At 43.7% G+C, this 19,219-nt stretch overlaps 1 protein-coding gene across 2 annotated transcripts in view; it reads right to left on the reverse strand.

Moving 5' to 3' along the window:
- The window catches only part of LOC308676587 (WW domain-containing adapter protein with coiled-coil-like), a 138,554-nt gene that overhangs the window by 31,583 nt on the left and 87,752 nt on the right, over positions 1–19,219 (reverse strand). The window contains exons 8-11 of one of the 2 annotated variants that reach the window (XM_081342467.1): positions 3,530–3,660; positions 1,824–1,942; positions 868–918; positions 319–493 (exon numbers count right to left, since the gene is read on the reverse strand). In XM_081342467.1, the coding sequence (XP_081198593.1) occupies positions 319–493; positions 868–918; positions 1,824–1,942; positions 3,530–3,660 (476 nt within the window). The remainder of the gene's footprint in view (positions 1–318; positions 494–867; positions 919–1,823; positions 1,943–3,529; positions 3,661–19,219) is intronic. The other variant, XM_081342466.1, reaches the window with a different exon arrangement.

Here is a 19,219-nt window from a genome sequence, read left to right on the forward strand (position 1 = left end):
AGGAGTGTCAAATTGCCAGCCTGCAGGCTTTATGCATTGTGCCGAAACCATGCCCGCCCCATTGCCAGCAATGGAAAAAAAGTTGCAATATGCTGTGACACATTATGTGATGTTGTGAGTTTGACACCCCTGTTCTACAGCCTGTTTCTTCCCACGGAAGGGAACTATTCTACCCCCCCCCCCAAAAATCTCCAAAGTGAAGAGTGGAAAGTTTATGAAAAACATTAGCAAAGAGTACTTATTAAATGTTATCAGACACACAAAAGTGCTAATAGATCAGATCTACAACACACAAGAAAACACTGAATGTACAATCACCTGCTTTTCTGCATGATCTGCAGGCCATCCTTGGACATGCTTTATAAGATTCTCATTGAAATGGCCTGCTAATGTAGGAGTTAATAAACATGTAGGCCGTCCAGATACATTTTGTGGTGCTGTTGTGTTTGAAACACTTGTATTGGAGGTATGATTTGGACCAGGAGATGGACTACTATAAGAAAAAGAATGAACTGTGTCACTGTACATTAATTCATACAATTTTCAAATCTTCTATCTGTAAGACATTCTTTTCCTGCTACTTTGCCAGCCATTAATGGTATGCATTATTAAAAATATGAAATGTATACATTACATATATTGTCTTAGATTTATGCAAGTTATACTGAATTATTTCAATAATCATTGACTTAATTTCAGTAATAACATGTTGATTTTAAACATTGGCTCTTCTTAGTGAATCACCAAAGAAGCTAATGAGTTACTAGACTACATGTATATCTTATTCACTGCTTTCCACAAATCTTTAGTTTGTATAGTTGAAGAACATTTTTTTGATGTATTCCATTTAGAGCATTGGTGTCCAACCTTTTGGCTTGCCTGGGCTGCACTGAGTAAAGAGGAATTGTCTTGGGCCGCCTATAAAATATATAATGTAGTTAATGCATATAAATAAAACTTCATTTTTATATGAACTTATGGGGCCGCATTACTAGCTGTTAACTATTGTTAACTCCAGCAGCATCCACCTTCCCCCTCTGAGAAAGAGATGGGAGAAGGTAAAACATATGGCTTAGTAAGAGATGTGCAGTTTCTCTGAAATGTATTTAAGCCAAATTGTCTCTTAGGTTGTACAACAAAGTTTGTGTTCATGAGTTACTTTAAACCCAGTTTACTCTAGAATGAAGGTGATGGGAATTATTTTCATAAAAATCAAGGGAACGAGTGGGGAAAAAATCTACCTTTATCATGTTTCAAGTCTTACATAGCTCTCTGATATCTCCAGCTATGTAGTTCTTCAAATAAAAGTGAAGTATAAACATTTATTCTATTGCTTGGAAACAACTGAAATGGTTCTTATAAATTCGATAACTCAGTGTACTTTCATTCTGTATTTTACAATTAGCAATATTTGGGCTCAAAGTGGAAAATGTTTCTGGTTCAACAGAATCCAAATGTTTAATACACAACTATGCATAGCACTTAGGCAAATGCATTTGTTCAGGTCCAGCTTACTAGAGCCCTTGTGTTCTTTCAGCCAACTTGCACTATGTAATAAAAACATTAAAAGATACTTGTGGTTAAATTGTAAATTTAGCAGTATGATTAGTAGTTTGCAGAAGAGATATTTCTTCTTAAAATCAGAGTGACCCAGTTAAAATAAGGGAATATTAGATCCACAATTATTACCTTTAATTTAAAAACCCTATGTGTATGTGTAGATATGTGTAGATGAGAAAGCATGCCATTCAAAATGAGCATCTATAATCAACATTTCTAGAACAATTCATGGTTAAATCAATACTGAACTAATTTAAATTTACCTTGAATGCTGAAGACTTCGAGGAGAAGCAGGTTCATGACCTTGTGGTTTGTCAGCAATCACAGGCTGCTGAGACACTAATTGCAAAACTGGTCCTTGCTTAATACCTGAAGTAGCAACCTGAAATTTAAAACTTGATTAAATATCCAGATTTGTTCAAACAGCTATAATCAACAGACTGTCCCTCATCAATACTTATGCCAGAAAAATATAAGTCCTAGTGTTATATCATACCAAGACTATTAGCTAAATTAATAACAAACACAAAACTTGTATTGAGATGTTCTAGCTCAGGGGTGTCAAACTCGCAACGTCACGTGACGTGTTGCGACATATCTTGACTTTTTTTCCATTGCCGGCAATGGGGTGGGCATGGTTTTGCCATGACGCATCCGGCCCGTGGGCCGGCAGTTTGACACCCCTGTTCTAGCTCACATTGTGATAACACAATCCTAAGAAATACAGCAAGGGCTGAATTTTTAACACCACGACCTCTTGGTTTGCTTGGCAAAGCATCCATGTAGCTTCCTTTGGGGGTATACAGGAATACAAAGGCCTTGGGATCTTGTGAATATTCAGTCACCTTCTATTTGGCCTGAACTGTTGCTGACTCAATCCCAGGTGGTGTAGTGAGCCTCTATGAGCACAAAAAGCAGCCAGCTAGAGTGTATGTAACAACCTTGTCACAAGTCACCTATTCAAATGCTAGACACAGGACTGTATCTTTTGTTGCTGGTGTTAACAATCAAACCAGTAACACAGAGATAGGAATACACACAAAAAATAAAGCTAGTTTTTTCTTCCTTCAGAAACCAATGCACACATTTAAGATTAGCTGTGAAAAATATCTTAAAATATTTCAGTCTTTTATTTGATAGAAGAAACATTACAATACAGAAAGTACTAAAATGGTTATCAATTGAATATTGTTGAGAATGCTTAAAATCTGCAGATGACACAGTGGTGAGGCTTTATTAGGAAGGGAGAGATTTCAAGATCTGGACACAATGGGTGAGATCGAATTTAACAGAGTCCTGCATTGAAGTAACAAAAATTAAAGCCACATGTATACAATGTGGAAGATCTAGAGCGGCAGTAGTACATATGAAAGGGTTCTGGGTGTCCTTGTCAACCACAATACAAGCATGAGCCAGGATGTGATGCAGCTGCAAAGAGAAATGCTATCTCGGAATTCATTAACCATTAACCTGCTCCTATGTGGACCCAATTTTGGGAACCATAGTTCAAAAAGATTTACAAATTTAAACACATTTGGAGGAGAGCTACTCGGAGGCACAGTTAAAGAATCTGGAATGTTTAGATTACAAAAGAGAATTCTGAGAGGAGATATAATAGCAGTCTTCAAATATATGAAGGGCTGTCACACAGAAGAAGGAATAGATTTCTTCCCTATTTCCTTCAGGACCAATGGGTTTAAGTCAGTTAAGTCAGTTAATTAGCCAAATGGGTTAAAATTACAATGTTTTAAGTTAAGATATTAAATATACAAGCTGTTAGTCAAGGAAAAAGATGCTACATGAAATGGTGGCCTTTCCTTTGATGAAAGTTTTCATAAAGAAGGCTGGATGATCACCTCTCAGAGATACTCCATTGGATCGTGGATTGACCTTCCAATTCTATGATTCTATGAAAATACTGGAGACTAGCAATAAACAGTTTTATTCTCACAATACATTAAAAACTTACCTTTGGCTGTGATGATACAGATTTCAAAGGAACTGTGTTAGTCTGAGGCGTGCTTATTTTTGGAGATACATATGATCTTGGTGATGAAGCATCCGATGTTAAAGACATTGGGGACTGATTAGATGACTGAGCTGTGAATAAAATCATGACAGCATTATAAAAACCTATTGACTGAATATTTTTAAAGGAACAGTATTTTTATGACAGTTAAGACTGGCAAGCTTATAAATAAATTTGCTACTGTCACTGAGGCCAATGTTGTTATTACTGGATTAAATAAAAATCTTACACTGACAAGGCACACAACAGCTATTTGTGCCACTGCAATAAGTAATATCTAGGAAGTACTAGACAACCCATGACCTGTTGTTACTATTTCAGAGATATTTCCTTATCAGAAGGAATCAGAGCATCAGAAACCTTCCTTTATTCCTTAACCATTTGTTTCTCCCTCCTACAAATTCTTGCTGATTTGTCCATTTACTTTGCTTGTGGAAAGCTAGCAGGGAGAAAGTCAGTGGGGAAGCCAGCAGGAAGTTGCAAGCCAAGGCTGCTGCCAGGTGAGGGAGAAAGGGTCTACATGGGGGAATGGGTCAGGAAAGGGGTTGGGGCTGTGTGACAGGAGCTGCATGAGTTGGGGAGGGTGTGTGGGTGTACTAGGGGTGCCTCATGGATCAGGGAAGGTGCAAGGGGGCAGAATAGGCTGGTGGAACACATAGGACAGTGGCATGGGCTGAGAAGGGTGCATGGGGGTTCATTCCTCCCTCCCCTTTGAAGCAGACAGGTAAGTGGCTGCTGCTGGGTGGGGGAGTGAGGGATTGCAAGACTGGGTGGGAAACTGTCATGGAATGTTGAAGATGACAGCCAATAGCACTAAAACAGTCACAACTTTCCCAAATTCCCTCAGAATCATGTGTCCCAGATTTTGGATACGTTCTGTAAGCCCATTTCAGTTACCTTGGTTGAAAAACTGTTGCCCTATGATGCATCATTTTGCTCACTTAGATCATGATAATGAGTTTTTTAGTAGTATATAAGTAAATTGTTTTCAACAGCCTTTTTTGGAACTGATAAGTGCATAAATTGCAGCAAATTAAACAAACAAAAAAAATAAATAAGCAAACAAATGTATGCTGTGATCTAGGGTTAGCTTCCTATGGGAACCACTTCCATAGCTTTATAATCTAAAAAACTAAGGACTGCACACAACATATAAATATCAAATTTCTCCTTGCATACTAAGTTAGCTAACTGTATTTAGAAAGAACAGATTTTGTTTATTTTCCCCATTTCTGAACTGCCCATCTCCCTCAAAGAGGAACTCTGGGGTGTGTACAATAAAACAAACACTGCCCAAACACTGAGCCATAAGCAGTGTGGACCAAGACTGAAGAATATGTTAACTATGGGCACAGTCCTGAAATATGTGTTCTGGGTAGAAGTGCTGGAGAGTGGAAAAAGGTGAAGGCCATGGTTAGTTCTGCATCGGGTTAAGGGGAGGTAGGTGTTGAAAGGGGGGCTTCAGGTTGCCTTCTGCTTCCTGCTTATCTTGAACTAAGAATTTTCAGGAACCCTTGTCAACTAGTATATTTGAATTTGTCTCTGGTTTTGATGCAAACCAAACATTACAGTTGAGTATTTGGCGTGAGATAAATGTGATTAAGATGCATTTAGTTCCAAGGTTGATTTACATTTTGAGAAGCCTTCCTGTATTTATTCTATCATATTATTGTAAACACACTTACAGGAAAGGGGCGTTGTCTTACCTGAATGCCTTTTCTCAGCATGACAATGGAGAATTGACAGATGGGTTGATCTTGCCTTTCTGCCCTAGAGACTAAGTCAATCAACCTTTGCCACGCCTCTCTTCCGGCTAGGAATCCCCAGTCACGACGAAGGCTCAGCAGTTGATGAGTATACAAGGTGGTGGCTCAATTTCCCCTGACACTGGACCGGATGTACCCTAGGGGGGAGTGGATTCTCCATCGTCATGCTGAGAAAAGGCATTCAGGTAAGACAACACCCCTTCTCCAGCATGACGAATGGAGAATCCACAGATGGGACATACCAAAGCTTCACTGTCCCAATGGGCGGGAAGACGTCTGGGCCTGTGTCCCACTATCTGACACTACTCTTTGGAGAACTCTCCTGCTAAATGAAGCATCTGCTGAGACGAATGTATCTAACTTATAATGCCTCACAAATGGGGAAGGGGATGACCACGTCGCCGCCTTGCATACCTCCTCTATCGATGCCTGTGTTGCCCAGGCCGCTGAAGTTGCAGCACTGCAAGTGGAGTGTGCGGTAATTCACCTTGGGGCTGGCAAGGAGTGTGCCTGGTACTATGCAAGCCCTAATCCATCTGCCTATAGTAGAGGCAGACACCTTCTGACCCATTGAAGAGGGCTGGAATGAAACAAAGAGGGCTTCAGATTTTCGAAAGGAGGCAGTTCACTTAATATAGCGACGCAATGCTCTACGAACGTCCAAGGTGTGCCATTTACGTTCCAATTCGTGGGACGGCTCTGGACAAAAATCTGGCAGCACAATCTCCTGTGCTCTGTGAAACAATGAGTTGACCTTGGGAACAAATGAGGAGTCTAAGTGTAAGACCACCCTGTCCTTGTGAAAAAATACACAAGTCATCTCTAATAGAAAGTGCTGCCAATTCCGAGATGCCCCTAGCCGATGTCACGGCTACTAGGAAGGCGACCTTAAGTGTCAAAAACCGCAGAGAGGAGGTTCTGATGGGCTCAAATTGAGATGAAGTGAGAGCCTGCAAGACCTTGGACAGGTCCCAAGAGGGATATCTGTGGACCACGGGTGGCTTGGTGTTGACTGCTCCCTTGATAAAGGACCGTACCATAGGGTGCTGAGCCATGGGTTCTGAGGTGCCATATGTGATCACCGTGGACAGAGCAGCGACTTGCCTGCAAATAGTGTTGGGTGCTAAGCCCTTTTGAAGCCCCTCCAGTAAGTAATCCAAGATTCTTGGAACAGGAATGGTAGCCGGATCTAATTGTTGTCTCCCACACCAGTTACAGGAATCCTTCCATGTGGAATCATAAATTCTATTGGTCGCAGGCTGTCTTGAAGCCTGAATCATGTTAATCACGCCTGATGGGTAGGTCTCCTCTGCTAGGAGTCTCCTTTCAAATGCCAGGCTGTTAGCTGGAGCCACTGAGGCTCTGGATGTTGTAGAGCCCCTTGGCTGAGGGAGATCCAATCTTGAGGTATCCTCCACGGAGGAGATATCGATAGGCCTACGAGGTCGGCATACCACAGCTGTCGTGGCTGGTGGGGAGCAATGAGTATCACCTCTGCCCGTTCCTGCAGTATCTTTCAGATAACTGCTTGGATCAGAGGGAGAGGAGGGAACGCATACAGGAGCTCTCTGGACCATGGGCTGCGGAGGGCATCTACCCTTTCCGCCCCTGGAGACGGGAACCAGGAGAAGAATCTTGGGAGCTGGGAATTTGCTGGGGTAGCGAACAAGTCCAGCGCTGGATGACCGAACCTCTCCTATATTTCCCTGAGGAGATCTGGGTGTAGGCGCCACACGGAGTGGTCCACTGTTGCCCTGCTCAAAAAATCTGCTTGGTGATTCATCTCTCCCAAGATGTGCTCCGCCTTGAAGGACAAGAGGTTGGTCTCTGCCCAGGTTCCTAATAATTGAACCTCGGCCATGAGGGACCTGGAGTGGGTACCCCCTTGCCTGCTGATATGGGCTTTCGCCACGACGTTGTCCGTGAGGACTAGAATGTGTCGCCTTGCCACTGTGTGGCGAAAGTGGCGTAGAGCCAGATGAATAGCTCTGAGTTCCAACCAGTTTATATTGTGCTTCAGATCTAACCGGGACCACCGACCTTGGGCCAACTGGGATTGCAGGTGCGCTCCCCAGGTGAACAAGCTGGCATCCGATGTTAGGATGAGTTGGTTGGGCTCCTTGAATAAGGTCCCCCTGTCCATTGCTGGAGAGACCCACCACTGGAGGGATTGCAGGGTCTGTGCTGGGACCTGTACCCTGTGGTTGGAGGAACAGGTTCCTAGTCTCTGGAATGGGAGCAGGAACCATTGGAGGGTTCTGGACTGGAGTCGAACCAAAGAAACTACTGCTATGCAGGAAACCATCTTTCCTAGCAGTTGCGAAAGGAGAGTCTTGATGGACAATGCCAGGTCTGACTGAGCCAACTGGACTGAGGAGGATTTGATAAGGAAGTCGTCCAGATAACACTGGACACACACCGGAATGGCTCTCAGATGCGCGGCTAGTGCAGCCAGGACCTTTGTGAATGCTCTGGGGGCCGATGATAGGCCGAATGGTAGAGATCTGTATTGAAAGTGGTGGCCTGTGTAGCAGAACCTGAGAAATTTGTGATGCCCGAGAAGGATGGGAATGTGCACGTAGGCCTCCGTCAGATCGATGGACGTTAGGAGGTCCCCCCTTCTGATGCCTGCTAAAATGGATTGGAGCATCTGCATTTTGAATTTTTTCTATAACAAGTGGGTATTTAGTTTCTTTAAATCCAGGATCGCTATCCATCCTCCCAATCTCTTCAGGACAATGAACAGAATGGAATAAAAACCCTGTCCTTTTTGCCCTGCCGGTACCGGTTCTATGGCCTGAATTTCCAGATGTCGAATCGCCTCCTTCATGAGGCATCTTTTGACCGGATTTTTGGAAGATGGGCAAGAGACAAAATGCCTCGGGGGAATGGACTTGAACTCGAGTCAAGCCGAATCTGATGGTGTTGTTGTGATTCAGGGTCAGCCTGTGGGTCCGGCAGCCGGGTCGGATGACTCGGATGACTCAGACGAGGGGGAGGAGGAGGGTGTTGAAGACGAACTTGCTGATGATGGCTTGGAGGCTTCGCAGAGCCCCCAGCCAGGCCCCTCTTCTCAGCTGCGCGAGCCCGACAGTGCGGATGATGATGACCCACAGCTGGCCCTGTTCAAGGACGCCCGACGCAGGAGGCAGTCAAGCAGGAGCAAGCAGAGAAAGGCTGTGGGACTCCTCGGAAGGAGGCACAGGGAGGCCACGCCCTGAACTCTAATAAAGGGAGTGTTTGGGGAAGGGCTGGTTGCTGAAAGCAACCGCTCCGTTTGAGGATCAAAGCTCCGGTATCTTGTTTCATGTTTTGTTGTTTGTTTGTGTAATAAACTTGGCAGACGTTTTCCAGCCACAGACGCTTTCCAGCCTCTGCCGTTTGTACAGGGGTTGCCTTTCTGCAAGGCCGGTAGCAGGCTGGTACAGAACAGGTGTTGAGGACCCAGAGATCTGTAGTGATGTTCTCCTGTCTGTGTGCAGAGAGCCAACCTGGCCCCTATGGGAGAGGTACTCTTGTTGTCACTTGGACCGTCTGAAGGGATGGCCTCCCGCGCCCCGAAAGGGCCGTTTGGCCTGAAATTGCTGCCTGGGTCTATCCCTGTTACCAGATCTGTCGAATTGACCTTCTGGTCTGGGAGGATAAGGGCGGGAGTAATGAGTAAACTCTGAGCCTGTGTAGGTCAGGCGAAAGGACTGCCTGCGGGCACAAGGGGTAGCTCTCCTGTCTGTTCTCCTGATCAGAGGGGACACGACCTTACGCTTATCCTTATTCTCGATAAGGATTTAGTGCCTCTCCAAATAACTGGTCCCCCTTGTAAGGGGCTGAGGCCAACCTCCACTTGGATCTAGCATCCGCTTGCCAGTGTCTGAGCCACAGAGGTCTGCGGGAGGTGATGTTAGATGCTAATGCCCAGGAGGAAAATCTGGCCTTGTGCAAAGATGAATCAGCCATGTACAGGTGAAACTCGAAAAATTAGAATATTGTGCAAAAGTTCATTTCAGTAATGCAACTTAAAAGGGGAAACTAATATATGAGATAGACTCATTACATGCAAAGCAAGATAGTTCAAGCCGTGATTTGTCATAATTGTGATGATTATGGCGTACAGCTCATGAAAACCCCAAATCCACAATCTCAAAAAATTAGAATATTGTGAAAAGGTGCACTATTCTAGGCTCAAAGTGTCTCACTCTAATCAGCTAATTAAGCCATAACACCTGCAAAGGGTTCCTGAGCCTTTAAATGGTCTCTCAGTCTGGTTCAGTAGGAATCACAATCATGGGGAAGACTGCTGACCTGACAGTTGTGCAGAAAACCATCATTGACACCCTCCATAAGGAGGGAAAGCCTCAAAAGGTAATTGCAAAAGAAGTTGAATGTTCCCCAAGTGCTGTATCAAAGCACATTAATAGAAAGTTATGTGGAAGGGAAAAGTGTGGAAGAAAAAGGTGCACAAGCAGCAGGGATGATCGCAGCCTGGAGAGGATTGTCAGGAAAAGGCCATTCAAAAGTGTTGGGGACTTTCACAAGGAGTGGACTGAGGCTGGAGTCAGTGCATCAAGAGCCACCACACACAGACGGATCCTGGACATGGGCTTCAAATGTCGTATTCCTCTTGTCAAGCCGCTCCTGAACAACAAACAAGGTCAGAAGCGTCTTACCTGGGCTAAAGAAAAACAGACCTGGTCTGTTGCTCACTGGTCCAAAGTCCTCTTTTCTGATGAGAGCAACTTTTGCATCTCATTTGGAAACCAAGGACCCAGAGTCTGGAGGAAGAATGGAGAGGCACACACTGCAAGATGCTTGAAGTCCAGTGTGAAGTTTCCACAGTCTGTGTTGATTTGGGGAGCCATGTCATCTGCTGGCGTTGGTCCACTGTGCTTCATTAAGTCCAGGGTCAATGCAGCCGTCTACCAGGAGATTTTGGAGCACTTCATGCTTCCTTCCGCAGACGAGCTTTATAGGGATGCTGACTTCATTTTCCAGCAGGACCTGGCACCTGCCCACACTGCCAAAAGCACCAAAACCTGGTTCAATGACCGTGGGATTACTGTGCTTGATTGGCCAGCAAACTCGCTGACCTGAATCCCATAGAGAATCTATGGGGCACTGCCAAGAGAAAGATGAGAGACATGAGACCGAACAATGCAGAAGAGCTGAAGGCCGCTATTGAAGCATCCTGGTCTTCCATAACACCTCAGCAGTGCCACAGGCTGATAGCTTCCATGCCACGCCGCATTGAGGCAGTAATTGCTGCAAAAGGGGCCCAAACCAAGTACTGAGTACATATGCATGCTTATACTTTTCAGAGGTCCGATATTGTTCTATGTATACTCCTTGTTTTATTGATTGCATGTAATATTCTAATTTTCTGAGATTGTGGATTTGGGGTTTTCATGAGCTGTACGCCATAATCATCACAATTATGACAAATCACAGCTTGAACTATCTTGCTTTGCATGTAATGAGTCTATCTCATATATTAGTTTCCCCTTTTAAGTTGCATTACTGAAATAAATGAACTTTTGCACGATATTCTAATTTTTCGAGTTTCACCTGTATTCAGATGCAGCCACTAATTTATTTAGATCTTGGTGCATCCGTACCTCTTCTGGCGGGACCCTAGCCTGCAATTGGCAAAGCCAGAGCAGAGAGGTTCTGGAGAAAAAAGAAGTTGATGAAGCTGCCTTCACCGCCCATGCTAAGGCTTGATGGGTCCTGCAGAAATTAAGCTCTGCCTTCTTATCCTCGGACTTCAGAGCCTCCGCTATATCTCCAGGCACAGCGAAGGATGAAACCAAAGGTGCTAAGGGCTCATCTGATGTGGGGACTGCTAGCACCTCTGACAGTGCTGGAGCCATATTATATAACCTTTTATCGGTTCCCCCCGGAGATAGAAAAGTACCTGGCGCTCCCCATTGTCTTTGGACAACATCGTGAAAAAGGGGAGGGCAGGGAATGTCCTGTTGAGTAAAGACTGGTTCCGGAAAAACCTTACTGGTAGACGCTTGGCTGGTGGAACATTCAGCCTGAGAAACACTTTTAGGACCAAGTTGGGCAGTGCTCCTGGCCTTATGAAGCAAGGATTTGAAGAGGGCCGGATTAAACAGGCCTATGAAAGGAGGGGGGTCAGGAGATAAGTCCTCATCTTTTGACATCCCCTGCTCTCTCTGATCCTCATCCCCTGTGAACGTCATCCTGCTTCTTGAGGAATGTGAGGGGGAAACTGACCTCTGATATGCGGCAGACACCGCCTGGGGAAGATATGACACGTTGCTGTGAGATGGATATTCCGATGCTATCCGAGCTGCCTGGTGCAGGGTCAAAGCTATGCCTTGGGCAATGGCCTGAGAAATCAGCAACTGCAGTCGTTCTGACAGTTCTGGCTCCTGAGCATCTGGAGGGTGAAGCCCCGCTGCTGTGGGAGTGAATATGGCCTCCGGGCCCAGGGGCCTAGCTGTAGTAGGAGGACCAGGGATCTGAAGGCCGAACCCTTCACTGGAAGGGGAAGCCATCTCCACCTGGTCTATCACAGGAAAATTGAACTGACCTGCCTCACCCTCTGGGGACCAGGCAGCCGAGGGAGAAGGAGCTTGGTGAGGGCCAAAAACCGATGCCTCCATAGAAACAGAAGTACTCTGACCAACCTTTGTATCCTTCCTTTGCCTTGCAGCTTTGGAGAATTGCCTTTCCAATGCCTGGTGCCTCCTACTTGCTTCTTTCTCCGCAGCTTTGGAAGACCTTTTGCCAGAGATAGCTTTGGATCTGAGCTTCCCAGCAGCCTCCTGCTTGGCTGATTTGGGTTTCTTGCATCTGGGTGAACTGATAGAGGCACCTTGTACCTGAGCTGTAGATTCATCTGCCATTATGACACTTAGAGATATCCTGGAAATGGCAATCACAATGCGTTTACAAAAGCTAGGTGAACTCAATAGTAAAGAGCTTAGTTGTGGTTTGAAGTGGTGGCGACACAACCAACTTAATAGGATAGCCAGCACGCACACAATCCTGGAGGTGGCAGCAAGACCAACTTAATGGTACGGCCAGCACACATATGACTCCAATAGTGGCGGCAAGACCAACTTAATGGTACGGCCAGCACATGTATGAATCCGTTGGTGGCGGCAAGACCAACTTAATGGTACGGCCACATGTAAAGTTCTGTTGGTGGCGGCAAGACCAACTTAATAGTACGGCCAGCACACTCCAATATTCTGTTGGTGGCAGCAAGACCAAGTTAATGGGGTAGCCAGCACACTATAAGCAGTAAAACTGCTAGGAAAATGGAGGTAGTTAAGACAGGCACCCAGCCACGCCCTGAAACCTTGGAAATGCCTGAGCAATTGCACACCTCCGTGAAAGCTATGAGGCTGGCGGCTGTCATTGCTGTTTTGTTATTACAATGAGAGCTGCCCAGTAGTCTGAAAGCACCTTGAAGGAAGTGATTTTGTCTTTCTGAATGGCCTGGGAAATGATCGTGCAGTTTTCAAAATGGCGTTTTCAAAATGGCGGCCGCCAGTAAAACGACCTCCTGCTCTGATGCTAGACACAATTAACCGATTGTAGCAGCAGATTCAATGGTCGGGGCAAGAAAGTTGCTAGCTGGATGTGCCCAATTAAGTCTATTTGCTGCTAATTTGCCCTCACTGGAAGGGAGGATTCCCCCCCCCTCGGGAACAACAGCGGTGCCCAAAATGGCGACCGCTACACTTGTGGCTTGCCTAGAAGCTAAAAGTATTATTATTTTTTTATTTTAATTCCATTTATATCCCGCCCTTCTCCGAAGACTCAGGGCGGCTTACAAGCTTAGCAGTAGGCTTCATTCTATGTATATGCCTGCTTATTAGGGCTTTCACACACACCCCAAGCGGCATTATTACAAAGTCAGCTTAATTGCCCCCAACAATCTGGGTCCTCATTTTACCTACCTCGGAAGGATGGAAGGCTGAGTCAACCTTGAGCCTGGTGGGATGCGAACCTGCACTAATTGCAGGTAGCTGGTGTTACTTAAGGAGGCATTAGCCCACTGCTCCACCAAGGCTCTTGGTGGACCTTGAGGCTTCAGCCGAAGCCTGTAAAAAAACCGATCAGCCTCACAGCGGTTTAAATTTCAGCGCTGATATCAGCGCAGAGAAAGGGAAGGGAAGGGAAGATACAACCTGAGAAGAATACAATGGTGTTGCCTTTCTACTAGAGCCAACCTTCACGTCTCTCTTGGACTAAGACTAAGTCGTGACTGGGGATTCCTAGCCGGAAGAAGAGAGGCGTGGCAAAGGTTGAATGACTTAGTCTCTAGGGCAGAAAGGCAAGATCAACCCATCTGTGGATTCTCCATTTGTCATGCTGGAGAACAGAATACATTTGGCAAGTTTTCTGTAAGATTTTCATTGTGCAAATTACAATTAGCTATTGGGAAGACAGATTTAACTTCAGTTTATCACTGGGCATTTTGTCTTTGATCATTGGCTGGCATAAGGAACTTCAGAATTCAGCTGTATGGACTTCAGAGTTACTATTTGGCCTATTGGAATCCTGGCAAGCACTAGGATTTCTGTACTTAATTCTAGAAGATATATACAGTCATGGCCGAAATTGTTGGCACCCCAGAAATTTTTCCAGAAAATCAAGTATTTCTCACAGAAAAGTATTGCAGGAACACATGTTTTGCTATACACAGGTTTATTCCCTTTGTGTGTATTGGAACACAACAAAAAAAGGGAGGAAAAAAGCAAATTGGACATAATGTCAAACAAAACTCCAAAAATGGGCTGGACAAAATTATTGGCACCCTTAACTTAATATTTGGTTGCACACCCTTTGGAAAAAATAACTGAAATCAGTCGCTTCCTATAACCATCAATAAGCTTCTTACACCTCTCACCCAGAATTTTGGACCACTCTTGCTTTGCAAACTGCTCCAGGTCTCTCTTATTGGAAGGGCACCTTTTCCCAACAGCAATTTTAAGATCTCTCCACAGGTGTTCAATGGGATTCAGATCTGGACTCATTGCTGGCCACTTCAGAACTCTCCAGCGCTTTCTTGCCATCCATTTCTGGGTGCTTTTTGACGTATGTTTGGGGTCATTGTCCTGCTGGAAGACCCAAGATCTCGGATGCAAACCCAGCTTTCTGACACTGGGCTCTACAGTGCGACCCAAAATCCTTTGGTAATCCTCAGATTTCATGATGCCTTGCACACATTCACGGCACCCAGTGCCAGAGGCAGCAAAACAACCCCAAAACATCATTGAACCTCCACCATATTTCACTGTAGGTACTGTGTTCTTTTCTTTGTAGGCCTCATTTCGTTTTCGGTAAACAGTAGAATGATGTGCTTTACCAAAAAGCTCTATCTTGGTCTCATCTGTCCACAAGACGTTTTCCCAGAAGGATTTTGGCTTACTCAAGTACATTTTGGCAAACTGTAATCTTGCTTTTTTATGTCTCTGTGTCAGCAGTGGGGTCCTCCTGGGTCTCCTGCCATAGCGTTTCATTTCATTTAAATGTTGACGGATAGTTCGCGCTGACACTGATGCTCCCTGAGCCTGCAGGACAGCTTGCATTCCTTTGGAACTTGTTTGGGGCTGCTTATCCACCATCCGGACTATCCTGCGTTGCAACCTTTCATCAATTTGTCTCTTCCGTCCACGACCAGGGACATTAGCTACAGTGCCATGGGTTGCAAACTTCTTGATAATGTTGCGCACTGTGGACAAAGGCAAATCTAGATCTCTGGAGATGGACTTGTAACCTTGAGATTGTTGATATTTGTCCACAATTTTGGTTCTCAAAATCCTCAGACAGTTTTCTTCTCCTCTTTCTGTTGTCCATGCTTCGTGTGGCACACACAATGCAAAGACTAAGTGAACTTATCTCCTTATCTGCTTTCAGGTGTGATTTTTATATTGCCCACACCTTTTACTTGCCCCAGGAGAGTTTAAAGGAGCATCACATGCTTGAAACAATCTTATTTATCCACAATTTTGAAAGGGTGTCAATAATTTTGTCCAGCCCATTTTTGGAGTTTTGTTTGACATTATGTCCAATTTGCTTTTTTTCCTCCCTTTTTTTGTTGTGTTCCAACACACACAAAGGGAATAAACCTGTGTATAGCAAAACATGTGTTCCTGCAATACTTTTCTGTGAGAAATACTTGATTTTCTGGAAAAATTTCTGGGGTGCCAACAATTTCGGCCATGACTGTATGGAAAATATTGACCCATTTATGAAAATCTTATAGTATTAGATAATCCCGGTTTAACTATAGTGGATTTTTTTAAATGGGTGGATTAAGATGGAGCTCTTCTATTATTATTACTAGGCATCAACTCAGCCCTGTGGAGGCTATTTTAACACACTTGTCATACTGAACAAATCTGATTTACCCCTCAGAGTACTTCTTGCTATTTTATTGAACTGTAGTATTTGTTATTTGATCTAGTTGGAGCAGATGTTATTATTACTTCTTAAATTTGTAATTTTGGAGAAATGAGCTGTGATTTCTCAAGTTAAATCTTTTTAAGAAAATTGATGAAACTGATAGTAATGGTATCTGGAATAATGAGTTTAAATGTCCTGGTAAACCTGTGTATAATCACTTTAAATAGTTTTCTATGATCTTAAAATGAGATTAATTCAAAGAAGATTGCTTAACATAAATCAGATACAATCTTTTATATATGCTGGTGTAATTGCCCAAAAGATGGACATTAATTCACATGGTTGAAGCAGTTCTAACTGCCACACGTAGGACTGAAATAAATAGGGTAAATAAGGCTCTGAATCAATTTTTCTGTGTTAATTATGGTTATATTCCTAGTATTTGATATATACAGAATTATGGAGTTTGGGGGCTGACTAAAAGAATGTCCATACAACAATGGAAAGCTAAATTTACAACTGATTTGCAGCAATAGATGATTGTTGTATTTGTCCACATTTAAATTAGACCTTGTATGTGTGTGCATGTGCTTCTTTTGCCAAAATAGCAAGGAGGAAACCTTTAAACGATAAAGTCAAATTATTTTGAAGTTATTCTGTTTCTAATGTGACTTTCCAGGACTCTTTATTCTTTAATATCACAGCTACTAAATTTGAGGTTATATTCTTAATATTGTTGCATATACTGTATGTATACAAGTAGTCCTCAGTTAACAACCATTCATTCAGCGACCATTCAAAGTTGCAATGGCACTGAATGAGTGGTATTTATGACTGGTCCTCAAAGTTCCACCTGTTGCTGCACCCCCAGTCACATGATTATGATTGAGGCGCTTGGCAACTAGCTTACAGTTATGATGGTCACAGAGTCCCATGGTAATGTTGTCACCATTTGTGCCCTTTCTTATCAGCTTCCCACAAGCAAAGTCAATTGAGAAGCCAGCAAGGAATGTTGTAAGTCACTTCAGCCTTTTCTCCCGAGGAACCCCATTATGGTGTATGAGATCTCAGGGAACTCTTACTCTATAAAGCACAATCATTCTGTAGCACTCCCTCCCCAACACACCTGCGCTTATGCAGCAGAGCAGTGAAACCTCCCCAACACACTCACCATAGCAACCCCACACCTCACTCCATAGTGCTCACCTACCCAAAATCCTGCTTGTGAGCTGCCCAAAACTTGCAACTTCCTGCCAGCTTTCCCACTGACTTTGATGGTGGGTATGCGGCACTAAGTCACAAGTCGTGGTCACATGAGGTCATCACTTAATGACCCACAATCCTCACTTAACAATGGCAACAGAGACAGCTGGGATTCCTGTTACTAAGTCAGGGGTCATGTGATATAGCACTTTATGACTGTTATCACTTAGCAATTGCTGTCCCAATTACTGTCATTAAGCAAATACTACTTGTAGGTTGATTTCTATTAGATCAATATAATACAAACTACCCAATCCAAGGTACTAGAAACATCTGAAAATATGTATTTTCTGTAGTGCATAAACAGTAACTTTAAATTGCAATCAGAAGGTTGCATATACCACTGAACAGATATGATCTTCACATACAATCAGCCCTTCAAGACACCAAAGTTATGAATACTAGTACTACTTTTATTATAAAGTTACAGTAACAGAATTTTGCAAGTCTGAAAATGCCTCTCTCCTCCCTGCCTTTTATGTCTATCAAGATTCTCAGTCATCCAGGTCATGGTTGTCCCAAAGGTGCTTTTTCAAGAGGCAACTGGACTTTCTTGTTTTTCTTTGAAGACGTTTCGCTTCTCATCCAAGAAGCTTCTTCAGCTCTAACTGGATGGTGGAGAATGGAAGGATTTATAAATGGCCAGCTGTCTGCAAGGAATGTAAATCCTTCCATTCCCCACCATCCAAAGCTGAATAAACTTCTGGGATGAGAAGCGAAACGTCTTCAAAGAAAAACAAGAAAGTCCAGTTGCCTCTTGAAAAAGCACCTTTGGGACATCCCTGCCTTTTACATTCCAGAGAACTAGGGAGGGTCAACTCTGAGATGCTTGCTCAAATTACATCCCTGCTTTGGACTCAGATTTCGCTTATTTGACCACTGTCTAGGTTGCACATGTTCCTCCTGTCTCAAGGCTGCTCACACAGCCCATTACACATACAGAGCAAACCTTGATTTGAAAGTTAAGTGGATTTCTAATAACTAAGAATACATTTATTGTGCAGACCCAAAACATGAGATCCACATCTTCACAGGCAGGTGTGCCTGTTGGACACACAGAGATTACTCAACCTGTCCCTGTTAGAAAGTCTAGTCCTTTTAAAACTAGGGGCAAAACTTCAGAAGCTGTGTACTGAGGCTGAGAAAACCAGAGGCCTGTATTCCACAGCCTCCAATTAACATTTGGGAATTTTCAAGAAGTTGGAATAGTCCAGCTAACTTGTTTTCTTAGCAACATTTTCAGATGTGGTTTGCCACTACCTTCTTCTTAGGGCTGAGAACAGTCAAGTAGCCCAAAGTTACCAGCTTGCTTTGTGTCTAAGGCAGGACCAGGATTCACAATTTCCTGGTTTCTAGCCTCTACATCAGGGTGTCAAACTGCCGGCCTATGGGCCGGATGCATCATGCTGAAACCGTGCCCACCCCATTGGCGGCAATGGAAAAAAAGTTGTGATACATCGTGACACGTCACGTGATGAGTTTGACACCCCTGCTTTACATCAAACTGTTTATTAGCTTTATTATAAGTGTTCCCTCTAAAAATACTATGTGAAACAAAAATATATGCTAAAAGGTAATGATATAGTAATATAGTATACAGGTGAAACTCGAAAAATTAGAATATCGTGCAAAAGTTCATTTATTTCAGTAATGCAACTTAAAAGGGGAAACTAATATATGAGATAGACTCATTACATGCAAAGCAAGATAGTTCAAGCGGTGATTTGTCATAATTGTGATGATTATGGCGTACAGCTCATGAAAACCCCAAATCCACAATCTCAGAAAATTAGAATATTGTGAAAAGGTGCACTATTCTAGGCTCAAAGTGTCCCACTCTAATCAGCTAATTAAGCCATAACACCTGCAAAGGGTTCCTGAGCCTTTAAATGGTCTCTCAGTCTGGTTCAGTAGGAATCACAATCATGGGGAAGACTGCTGACCTGACAGTTGTGCAGAAAACCATCATTGACACCCTCCATAAGGAGGGAAAGCCTCAAAAGGTAATTGCAAAAGAAGTTGAATGTTCCCCAAGTGCTGTATCAAAGCACATTAATAGAAAGTTATGTGGAAGGGAAAAGTGTGGAAGAAAAAGGTGCACAAGCAGCAGGGATGACCGCAGCCTGGAGAGGATTGTCAGGAAAAGGCCATTCAAAAGTGTTGGGGACTTTCACAAGGAGTGGACTGAGGCTGGAGTCAGTGCATCAAGAGCCACCAC

Source organism: Vipera berus, assembly GCF_964194415.1.
Source record: "Vipera berus genome assembly, chromosome: W".
Taxonomy (NCBI): Eukaryota; Metazoa; Chordata; class Lepidosauria; order Squamata; family Viperidae; genus Vipera; species Vipera berus.